The sequence below is a fragment of the Myotis davidii genome, unplaced genomic scaffold (genome assembly GCF_000327345.1).
Source record: "Myotis davidii unplaced genomic scaffold, ASM32734v1 scaffold174, whole genome shotgun sequence".
NCBI lineage: Eukaryota > Metazoa > Chordata > Mammalia > Chiroptera > Vespertilionidae > Myotis > Myotis davidii.
The window spans coordinates 486,853-497,828 of record NW_006289087.1 but is presented as its reverse complement, the minus strand read 5'-3'; the positions used below and the strand labels follow the sequence as shown (position 1 = coordinate 497,828).

The following is a 10,976-nucleotide window of genomic DNA, read 5'->3' as shown; positions in this document are numbered from 1 at the left end:
CAGGAAGGCCATGGGCTTGTGGAGAAGAGCATGTGTGTCAAGGAGCAGGAAGGAAGTGGACAGTGACAGCGTTCCCCAGCACCTGCTGTCCTCCTGGCACGTGGCCCCCGTGCACCTGCCCCTGCTGGGCCAGAACTGCTGGCCACACCTCTCCGAGGGGTTCAGCGTGTCACTGTGGTTCAACGTGGAGTGCGTCCATGAAGCCGAGAGCTGCACAGAAAACCGAAGGAAGATCAGGAAAAGAAAGAAGTCGTTAAGTTTACGAGATAGTAGTTTTGATGGAGCAGGTATGGCGACTGTGTTATCTGTTATACTCAGCTTTTTTGGGTGGCGATTTTGGTTGACAGTAAGAATATAGCCATGTTCTAACTTGCTCTTAACATGTTATTCTCCTTAAATGCCTTAGTAATGGCAGGTCCTGACTTAACATAGCCGGAGTTGTCAGACAGCCTTAAAAACTCCATTTTCTCCTGTACTTTCCTGTGCGGTGTGTGTGTGTCCATGCGGGAGGGGGAGGGCACATACCACACATGCTGCTGCGGAGGTCACCAGCCCCACTTCCTGCCTCTTCCTGGTGCCATTCCTGGATTAGGGCGTCTCCTGATGTTAGCCCATCCCATTCATAAAAGAATCATGGCTCAGATTGTAGTAGTTTACTGTGATGACATCACAGTTGGTCAGATCATTCCTGCAATTAGTCTTCAGTTATCATATATTTTATTCTTCTTCTTATATTCGTTATTGATGACACTACTACAGATATCCCCATTTTCCCCACCTTTGTTCGCCTCCACCCAGCCCCTGCCTCTACCCCCCCCTTTCCGCTGGCCATCACCACACTGTGGTCTGTGCCCATGGGCTATGGGTATATGTTCTTAGGCTAATCTTTCACCTTCTTTCATCCACCCTCCCCTCCGACAGCTGTCAGTCTGTTCCACGTATCCAGGCCTCTGTTTCTATTTTGATGGTCAGTTTATTTTGTTCATTAGATACCACATATAAGTGAGATCACAGGATATTTGTCTTTCTGTGACTGGCTTACTTCACTTAGCATTAGAAGTCATTAAATGTTTGAAAATATATGATAACTGGAAAAAAAATTTAGTAACTCCTAATGCAGTCATTTACTATTTCACTCCTGGTGCTTTTTTGGAGTTAATTAACATCTAAACTTTGGAAATTCTATTGTTTAAAACAGGCTCTTGTGGGTAAATAATTTACTACAAATAAACAAGCATGCTTTGTATATTTTTAAATTCACTTTCCACTCAGTTTTTATCAGCTGCTTTACAGATCATTCTAACATCTTTCTTTCATAGAGAAAAACGGGCCAGAAGGTGCAGAGCACGCACATCCTGGTGAGAGACTCATAGAGGGAGGCTGCATTCACCTGGTTTCTTTGGGATCCAAAGCGCTGATGATCCAAGTGTGGGCTGAGCCCCTCACTGGCACCTTCATCTTTCGGTAACGATTACCCCCACTCCCGTGCATAGGGCAAGTGTTTAAATAGTTCATGTAAGAGACATAAGTGTAAAATCTGCTAATAAAGATCATCAGAGCAAAACAAAAATCTTATTTAAAGAGGAGATACAGTTTAACAGCTTGTAATACCACTTTGTAACAATATGTTCTATCTAAAATCTATAATTAAACTCTAAAGGAGATTATGTTAATTTTCAGATTTTAGACCAAATCCTTACTGAAGTCCTATCTATGGAAGTATTCTTTCAGATGGCAATGATCCTAGGAGGTTGTTAATATCAGACAGTGGTTTCCATGCAGATCATATATTTAATAGCCATTATCTAAAAAGCTTAGGATCTCCTTGCTAGCTTGTCCCTTTTTTACCTCCTTTGTTAGCTAGTTTAGATGTGAGGAAGCACAGGACTTAGTTGGAAAGTCTGTAAGGAGGATTCTCTGAAAGCTCCGAGGCCTCTAGGGGAACCTTGCCAAAGGCAGCGGACCCTGCCTTGACTTTTCCAAACAAGTCTGAGTCCCCGGGTATTTTACTGGAATCTTTATGTTTAGACTTCAAAACGTCCTTGTTTAAGAGACACTGCAGATGCATGTGTTTTCTCAAGGATACTTACCCTGCTGATAGAATCTAGAGGTCAATTTTCGTTCGTGCTGTTGCTGCATTAAAAGCCTAAGGAGGCAGGCAAACGGGGCTATCTGGTTCCTAAGGCCAGGCAGTCCCGTAGCCCTCTCTTTCACAGAACGTGTGCCAGAGTCATCATTCATCCGTAGCTCAGGGTCTGCTGGTCAGTCCCGGCATTTAGATACAAATCTTTTGTTTGTATTGAGTATGAATAGTATGTGGCTATTTTTATGAAACTTAAAACTAAGTAAACAATGTTATTTAGGGATATGCTTTGTAAAAATTATAAAGGTTACTAGGTATTGTATATACATATTATATCCTACTTTCCTCAGCAATTCCTCATGTAGGTTAGACCTCCAATACATCCCAGCATTTGGACATTCATGTACAACATGTATTAATTTATGTATGAACCAAATATGGTATTAAAATTTCTAAATGGGCAATGACTATAAGTAGTAAAGAAAAAAGTTTTTTTGCAAATTGAATTCTGAAAATTATTGCCTAAATTATTAACACTAGCAAATGAACCTACTCTATTTTAGTTCATGAGTTGAGGTAATCTATAACAATAAAAGCATAACATGCCAATTGATCAAACGGCTGAACAGCAGAACGACTGTCTGGACAACCACCCTATGACACACACTGGCGCCAGGCCAGCCAAGGCAGGTGCAATGTGATTGGTCGGGGGCCTCCGCCATTGCCCCATGATCACCCCGCAGAGGGAGGCCCAGGCCACTAGCCGGTAGGGAGATCAATCAGGGGAACTCCGTGATTGCCTCAAAGAGGGAGGCCCAGGTTACCTGGCTGGCAGCGCTGAGGCAGGTGGGCAGGGCCTCCCTTTGTGGGGTGATCAATCGTGGGGCTCCTGGACTACAAGAGGGCACAGGCCGGGCTGAAGGACCATCCTCCTCCCCCGAATGCACGAATTTTGTGCACCAGGCCTCTAGTAATAGAATAAAAGAACTAAGCAGGTTATGGTATAAAACAAAGACCTACTGATTTTTTAAGTTAGTTTAAAAATAGAACTGGTTTTTCATCTCACTTAAATATCTACAATTGTAGTTGTACATGAGATCTGAGATTCCATGTTTTCAGCTTGTACCTTTTCTCTCCTCTGCAGCCTGTGTGTGGATTCAAATGATGACGCAAAAGCTATTTTACTAGCTCAGGCTGAATCATTGGAGAATGTTTTCCTCCCAAGAAAATGGCAACATTTAGTGCTCACCTACTTCCAGCAGCCCCAGGGGAAAAAGAATCTTCATGGGAAAATCTCCATGTGGGTCTCTGGACAGAGGTATGAAACAGTTTTAGTAAACACTTGTTAACCTCAGTTACAATTTTAAGGTCAGTCTGTTACAGCTTCTAAAACAACTTATGGAACACTACAGATCAACTTCCTATGTTAACATAGGAACCTAGGTCAGAGTCAGATATTTTCCTGTTTATCACTTCCATTCAAAAGCAATTTCCCATAGAAGTAATTGTTGGAAATTAATATCTGGGTTTAGGGAAGCAATACAGAAATTTGGACATTTAGACATTTATGTGGAATATATATTACATCAAGGCACTATAGTTTTGTCCTTCAAGCCCATATATTATAAAATTAGCCTGGAAGGATTATTTTAATTGACCAATAAGGCTTTAATACCTAAATTAAAATTAGGGATTCAAATAAAATTAGAATGACTAGAGAAAAATATAAGCCCACTTATTTCTGCATCACCTTGAAGGAACTTTTTTGCCATTTGATACAAGTTAATGATTTCATCTGTTCACCGAGCAATGAGCAAGTGACCAAGGGCACATACATTATTCTGTTGATTGAAATTTGGTACTGCCTTTATCACTTTCAAAACTAACATAGAATGATTTCTACAAATAGTACATTTTAAGAGGCCATTTTAATAATATATCATAACATTGAAAAACAACTTATTTTCTATTAACTTATATTTGATTAACAGCACACAAATCTGATAGGAAGATATGGTACATAGTAAATACTTAATATTTGTTTGATTCATGTTGCATTGATCATTATCACACTGCCACTAGGTGTCAGTAGTGTTCTAGTCACAGCCATTTATTTGGTTCCAGAGAGAGGCAGTGATGGAAGTTATCTCTAATGTTATGTTATTTAAACCACAATTTAAAAAAGAAGGTAGCTCATTTCCTTTATTAAAAAGCATTCCTATAAACAGATACATTCATGTTAAACATGGAACACAAAGCCTTAGGGAAGGTTTTAAAATAAATGTATACCAAAGTATCATTTCTCATTAAGAACTAACCAGATTAGTTTATTCTAAGTCTTTATCTCAGTCACACACTTTGCATTTAGAAGTGACCTTCATTATCTTCATGTGGAGTTAAAAACATTCCTATGATAGGGGTAGAGCCCGGCACCCTAAGTCTCAAATAGATGAAGTCCCCCCAGCAAGGGTCTCGATGAGAAAGCCTTAGTTTTATCTCTTCCTGTAAGGATTCCTGCAAAAACAAGAGGCGAATCAAAAGCTCCATGATGACTTAGTATTGAAAACACCAGAAAATGCAAAAAACACTGGCATTTCAGTGGCGTGTCAGGGCAAAACCTGAAGAAGTGATACTGTTTTTTCCTGAGTCTTTGAAGGCCTCAAAGGAGGACCTGAGACATGAGGAGTTGTTCACCAAAATGGGAGACATCTTGGTAAAATTCGGGGGAGGTGGTTGGGTTGTGCGAGTGCAAAAGTCACGTGGTCCCTTCCCGTGGCCTGGGGCCCGACCCTCAGGCACCTCCATTCTGCTCCCGTTTCTGGGGCTTGTGGGCAGCCAGCACCTTAGAGACAACAGAGTCAGTTGTCTTTCTCCGTTACCTGTTTGATACTGAACCCAGGAGATTGTTCAGGCATTTCCCATTATTAAACAACCTCATGCTTTAAAAGTACTTAGTACTTAGTCCTCACTGAGTGATTGCTCTGACTTTGTTTTACTGTAGGAAACCTGATGTTACTTTGGATTTTATGCTTCCAAGAAAAACAAGTTTGTCATCAGATAGCAATAAGACATTCTGCATGATCGGCCACAGTTTACCATCCCAAGAGGAGTTTTTGCCGTTGGCTGGAAAATGGCACCTGGGAAATTTGCTCCTCTTCAACGGTACATTTTCCCCTTCAAAGGGTTTCCTAATTTTTCTTTCCATTAACATGCATTAAACTAAGTAAATTATCCTGGATAAAATATTAATCACCCTTTCTTTACTTGTACTTAATAAGTACTGTATTTCCTAGATTTCAAGATGACTTTTTAAATATTTTAACATTTTTATAATCTGAATGTTTCTTATAATTGAGATGTGCATTTAATGCAGCGGTACACATCCTGCTCACTACCCCCCAAAAAAGAAGCTTATCTTAAATCAAGTTTATTTTGTAATCCTGGAAAATGCAGTATTGTGACAGGTAAACTTAGAATGGTTGCCTCTTTTATAATTTCAGTATATTCTATAAAAATACCAAAATTTAAGGAAAAGAAATACATGATTTTAAGAAAGTACAGCACTAAACCTGACACATAGTAGCATTCAGACAGTATTTATTGAATAGACGGATGGAAGGACTAAAGATATCAAATCATTTCATTTTAAAAAGGAATTTACTGAGGTATATTTTCCATTTGTTGAAAAAATAAAACAAAAACCACCCTGTTTTCTAGTTTAAGGAGCAAATAGAAACTTCATTATTTAATTTTATCAATAGCTAACTTTATATATATTAATTTATCTTCCATCAATTTGGAAATGGAGGCTTTAGTCAGTTTTATAAGATATAGTAAATAACTAAAAGAATCTGGCATAAAAAATGGTTGTTTTCTTGCTTTTTGTGGAAAATCCTGGTTGGAATGTTTTGAATCAGTAACTGTATCTTTTTGCTATTCAGGGGCTAAGGTTGGTTCCCAAGAGGCCTTCTACCTCTATGCTTGCGGACCCAGCCACACCTCCATCATGCCGTGTAAACATGGCACGCCTGCGAGCGACTACTCCAAATACATCAATAAAGACATTTTGCAATGTGACCAAATCAGAGAGCTTTTTATGACCAAGAAAGATGTGGACATTGGTCTCTTAATTGTAAGGTTTCATTTTATGTTTAACTTTATAGTAACTATACGTATGTATGTTTACTACAGTATATTGTTGTGTTCTGTTTTATTGTTGTTATTCTCTTACTGTGCCTAATTATATATTAAACTTTACCAGAGAAACGTATGTATAAGAAAAAACACAGTGCATATAGGGCTCAGTACTGTCCGTGATTTCAGGCATCCACTGGGGGGTCCTGGGGTATATGCCCAGTGGGTCAGGTAACGGAGCCAGAAGCTGTTCGAAATTCCTCTCTGTATGGGAGAAATACTGAAAGTTCTATTGGGTTTTAGTCAGGTGGGCTGATGGTCTGGGACTTTATTCTCATATAAAGCAATCTCTGATCTTAGTCACTTTCATTTTTTTAATTTTATTAAGTTGATTGAAGTGACATTGGTTAATAAAATTACATAGATTTCAAATATAATTCCATAATACATCATCTGTATATTGCATGTGTGCAGTTACTTTTAAATTCAAGCCCAGGAGCAAACTGAAAGGAAAAGAATTACATACATTGATCCCAAATTCCCATCTCATGAGGTTGTAAAGATCGGTTAATATTTACGTTGGTAGAGCAGTGGCTGGCATGGGCATGCAATGGGTGAGGTATAGCATTAGCTGTTGTCAGTGGGGATAGTAAGTATAATTTCATGTTTATTCTAAAACGATCAAAGCTGGAACCTCGGCCCTGCTGTATTTTCACTGTTGGTCACTAAGCGTACACCTGTTCCTCTGCGGGGGCCGTCTTGGGGCTCACCCTCACCTTGTGTAGTGTGTCTGTCTCTTTAAAGAAAAAAAAGATTTGCTGGGTGTCTTGTACTTTGGAGGATTTACTTGCTATTTGATAGCTTCCTAAGCTTTGCTTCCTTTCTGAGGGAAACGGTTTGTGTTTCAGGAAAGCCTTTCGGTTGTCTACACATCGAGCTGCCCTGCTCAGTACACCATCTACGAGCCGGTCATTAGACTTAAAGGTCAGGCGAGAGCCCCGCTCTCCCAGAGGCCCTTCAGCTCCAAGGACGTGCAGAGCGTCTCGCTGGAGCCCCACCAGCTGAAGAGCCTGCGGCCCGCTGCGTGTGAGACCCTCCAGGGCGTCCTGCACGAGATCGGGGGCACCGGGATCTTCGTTTTCCTCTTCGCCAGGGTAGGAGTCTTGCTTTTCGTTTCACCTAAAGACAAACTTCCTTTGACTGATAAATGTTAGGGTTTCTTTTTGATTATAAAAAAAACTATACATCACCGATGTTACACTTTTAAGATTAAAAAGGTCACACGCTCTCGCCAGTGTGGCTCAGCTGGTTGGAGCGCCCTCCTGTGCACTGAAAGGTTGCGATTTGATTCACAGTCGGGGCACATGCCCCGGGTGCAGGTTCCATCCCTGGTTGGGGCATGTACAGGAGGCAGCCGATCGATGTTTCTCTCTCACATTGATGTTTCTCTCTCTCCTCCCCTCTCTCTCTCAAATCAATAAAGACATATTTTTAAAAAAAATCTCACATTATTTAATGTGTCATCAAGCTTTCTGCCACACATGATTAATCTTTTAATTCATGAAGATTTTAGAAGTTTTCTTTTATCCCAAAATGTAATTAAAACAATCAAATGTTAAATTATAAGATTAAAATGGCCTGTGAGATAGAAACACATGCTGTAGTGAAATACAGAAGAAATGTACTCTTTAAAATAAGGCTTCTGAAACTTGTTTTTCCCTTGAAGCTTCCAGATGTATGGGAAAACCCAAGGGGCAACAAAAAAGTATAAAAATAATTTACTTTATTGGAGTTTGAAGTTTTTTTAAAGAGGAGAAATATAAAAAGTTTGACTCACGCGATGAGTGCTATATTAGCATAAATTGCTTGGTTATCTGTTTCATGCAGTTGTCTGAGGCAGCGAGTGCCTTTCCTGGGGCAGCTAGGCAGTCGCAGTGTGCACTGACTGTTGCAGGAATGGCTGGAATCCAAGGCAGGGGCCCCGACCTCTCTTTGCTATGAGCCATCTCTGCCTCCTGTGCACTCGTCTCCTTGTCTAACTGAAGCAACTCTGAGCATCTTCCATCTTCAGAATCTTATCTCAAGTATAACTTCTGCAACATAATCCAATTTCCACAGCCTCCCTGCCTGGCTTTCTTTCTTTAATAGAATAATTTTTTCTCAATTTTGTAGTAAGGGACCATATCAGTGTTTGTTATTATTAGTGTTTTTATAAATATTTTGTTAGCAATTGGCTCACCATACCCTAAGCTATGTTTTTTTTCCTCTTTTGCCTTTTTCATACTGTTTATTTATTTATTTATTTTGCACCTAACATCTGGTTGAAGATTTCCCCTAGTATTTTAAAAGTAAAAGTTCTTCATTTAACTCCTCGTCATTTTGTGATGTATGTTTATAGCTTGTGTAATTTCAAAATGCCACTGACTTCTAAGGTTGTTAGTTGTTTTAGTTTATTTGTTATTTTAGAGATGAAATGGCATAGAGTTTGTCTTTCAGTTTTGTTTATTTATAATTCTTAAATAATTACAAATTATGAGCAATAGAAAATAAACTTTGAAATGAAACTGATGGATTAATCACGTCATGGTAGATAGTCACATGTTAAATTTTCACTCAACAAATCAGAAAAAAACATCTCTTTTTTAGGTTGTGGAACTCAGTAGCTGTGAAGAAACGCAAGCGTTAGCACTTCGAGTTATACTCTCATTAATTAGGTACAACCAGCAGCGAATACAGGAGCTAGAGAACTGCCATGGGCTCTCCATGATCCATCAGGTGCTGACCAAACCAAAGTGCACTGTTGGCTTCCACATCCTGAAGGTACGTCCTCGTAGAGTTGATTCTCATGGTGTCCTGTGCAGTGAGGGGTGCTCTCTCTTCCCGAAGTCTCCCAACTCGTGTTTCAGTTATTCCTGAAGAAATGAAGGCATCGCAATAGCACACATTTAATCAAACTAAGGTACTCTCTGGTTTTGTTCGGTCATTTCAATAATTACACTTTTATTTTATCTAAGAGATTTTAGAAGAGTGAGAGAGAAAAAACCTTGTGGAATGGTAGGTCTACATGAGCTCGGCGATGTCTCTAGGGGGACCCTCACCTCCAGGTATGGAACGGAGACCCTCAGGCACTCTGGTTGCTCCGCTCCCATGGTTCTCCTGACACGAGTGGTAACTTCCCCTGAGGCCATGCTGCTATAGAGTTCTTGTTTTAAAGCCATGTTAGCTCCTACACAATCCAGCTGCCATCGTGCACTCACAGCCCTTCCTAGCTAAAGTGGTTAATAACGCCGCGCAGGCCTTTCTCTCTGAGGGCCCGGTGCTAAAGCTCACGGCGCTGCCTCCCCTGGGCCCCAGCGCCCATCTCTTCAGGTTGTCGGAATCTAAACGTTGTGGCATAGATCCTGGCCACTTTGGGGGAAAGCTTTGGTCGCCTAACAGATTTACTGGATTTAAAAAATAAAAGCAGAATGTGGTTTATTTTATTCTGTGTTTGAAATTGAGTAATCGTGTACAGATATTTAGAAGTTTGTGTGGTTTTTTTAATTATTTGTGTTGTTTGCAAAAAAACTGAAGATACTTTATGGAATTTTGAATTATCCCGCAGTTTTCCTTTGAATTTAATGTTATGATTGCTAAGGTTGAAAGCTTAATGTTCCTGTTGAATTTTGGGATGAATCGATCTTAATGCATCCTGTGTTGGTGCGAATTTTCCATAGACCCTCCTGGAAGGTTGCTGTGGTGAAGAGATTCTTCATGTCGATGAGAATGGAGAGTTCACGTTAGATGTGGAGTCCAAGGCTCTCATCCAAGATGTCAAACTGCTCGAGGAGCTGCTGCTCGACTGGAAGGTCTGGAGGAAAGCAGAGGCACGTGCTTACGCCTTACGGTGACAACACACGGCGGGGATGCGCCCTCTTAGTGCTAAGTGTCCCGGCACGCAGTGGTACCTGCACCCAGAGCCGTCTTGTGTGCTTGGCTGACGCTGAATGCATTTCTCCCTCCCCTGTCCCTGCAACCAGGATCCTACCTTCTCCTTCTATGAGTTTGATCACTTGAGATACTTCATTTCAGTGGAATTACTCCGTATCTTTGTGTGACTGGCTTGTCTCCCTTAACATTATGTCTTCACGTTCCGTGTTGCAGCTTCTGGCCTGATTTCTTCCCTTTTTAAGACTGAAGAGTGGCCCAGTGTGTGTGGGGACCACCTTTTCTTTATCCGTCCACCGGTCGCTGGACGTGTGGTTGCTCCCACATCTCGGCGACTGTGCACAACGCTGCAGTGAGCATGGGCGTGCAGATGCCTCTGCCAGACCCTGTGTTCAGCCTGTTTGAATATGTACACCCAGAAGTGGGGTGGCGGAATCAGGTGGTGCTTCTGTTGTTCATTTTGAGGACTCTCCATACCCTTTTCTGTGAGAGCGGCACCGTTTTACCAGCCCAACAACAACGTGCAGGGGCTCCTGTGGCTCTGCTTGCCAACAGTGTTGTCTTCTGTGTGAGGCTGGTGGTTTTCATAGTGGCCACTCTGGGGGGTGAGGTGACATTGCATGCCGTATGGCCTTAGGTGCTCTAGACCATCACCCTTCCTACGGCATTCAAGGAAGGATAGTATTTTCCAAAAGTGAGCTCTCTTGGAATTTATTCGATAGAGAAGAACACCTTCTCAACATCATTGTCGGTGTGTGTTCGCAGCCAGGTGTGTGGGAGGCGCTGCTGGCGGCCCTGGAAGTGCTCATCCGGGCAGACCACCCGCAGCAGA

At 41.2% G+C, this 10,976-nt stretch overlaps 1 protein-coding gene across 1 annotated transcript in view; it reads left to right on the top strand.

Annotated features, from left to right (window-relative positions):
• Positions 1–10,976, top strand: part of LYST (lysosomal trafficking regulator) — a 78,320-nt gene that overhangs the window by 29,905 nt on the left and 37,439 nt on the right. Inside the window, 9 exon segments of the mRNA XM_015562329.1 lie at positions 1–287; positions 1,320–1,464; positions 3,228–3,401; positions 5,085–5,245; positions 6,025–6,215; positions 7,126–7,371; positions 8,864–9,037; positions 9,934–10,083; positions 10,910–10,975. The exon segment at positions 1–287 is cut by the window's left edge and continues 164 nt beyond it. Coding sequence (XP_015417815.1) covers positions 1–287; positions 1,320–1,464; positions 3,228–3,401; positions 5,085–5,245; positions 6,025–6,215; positions 7,126–7,371; positions 8,864–9,037; positions 9,934–10,083; positions 10,910–10,975 — 1,594 coding nt within the window.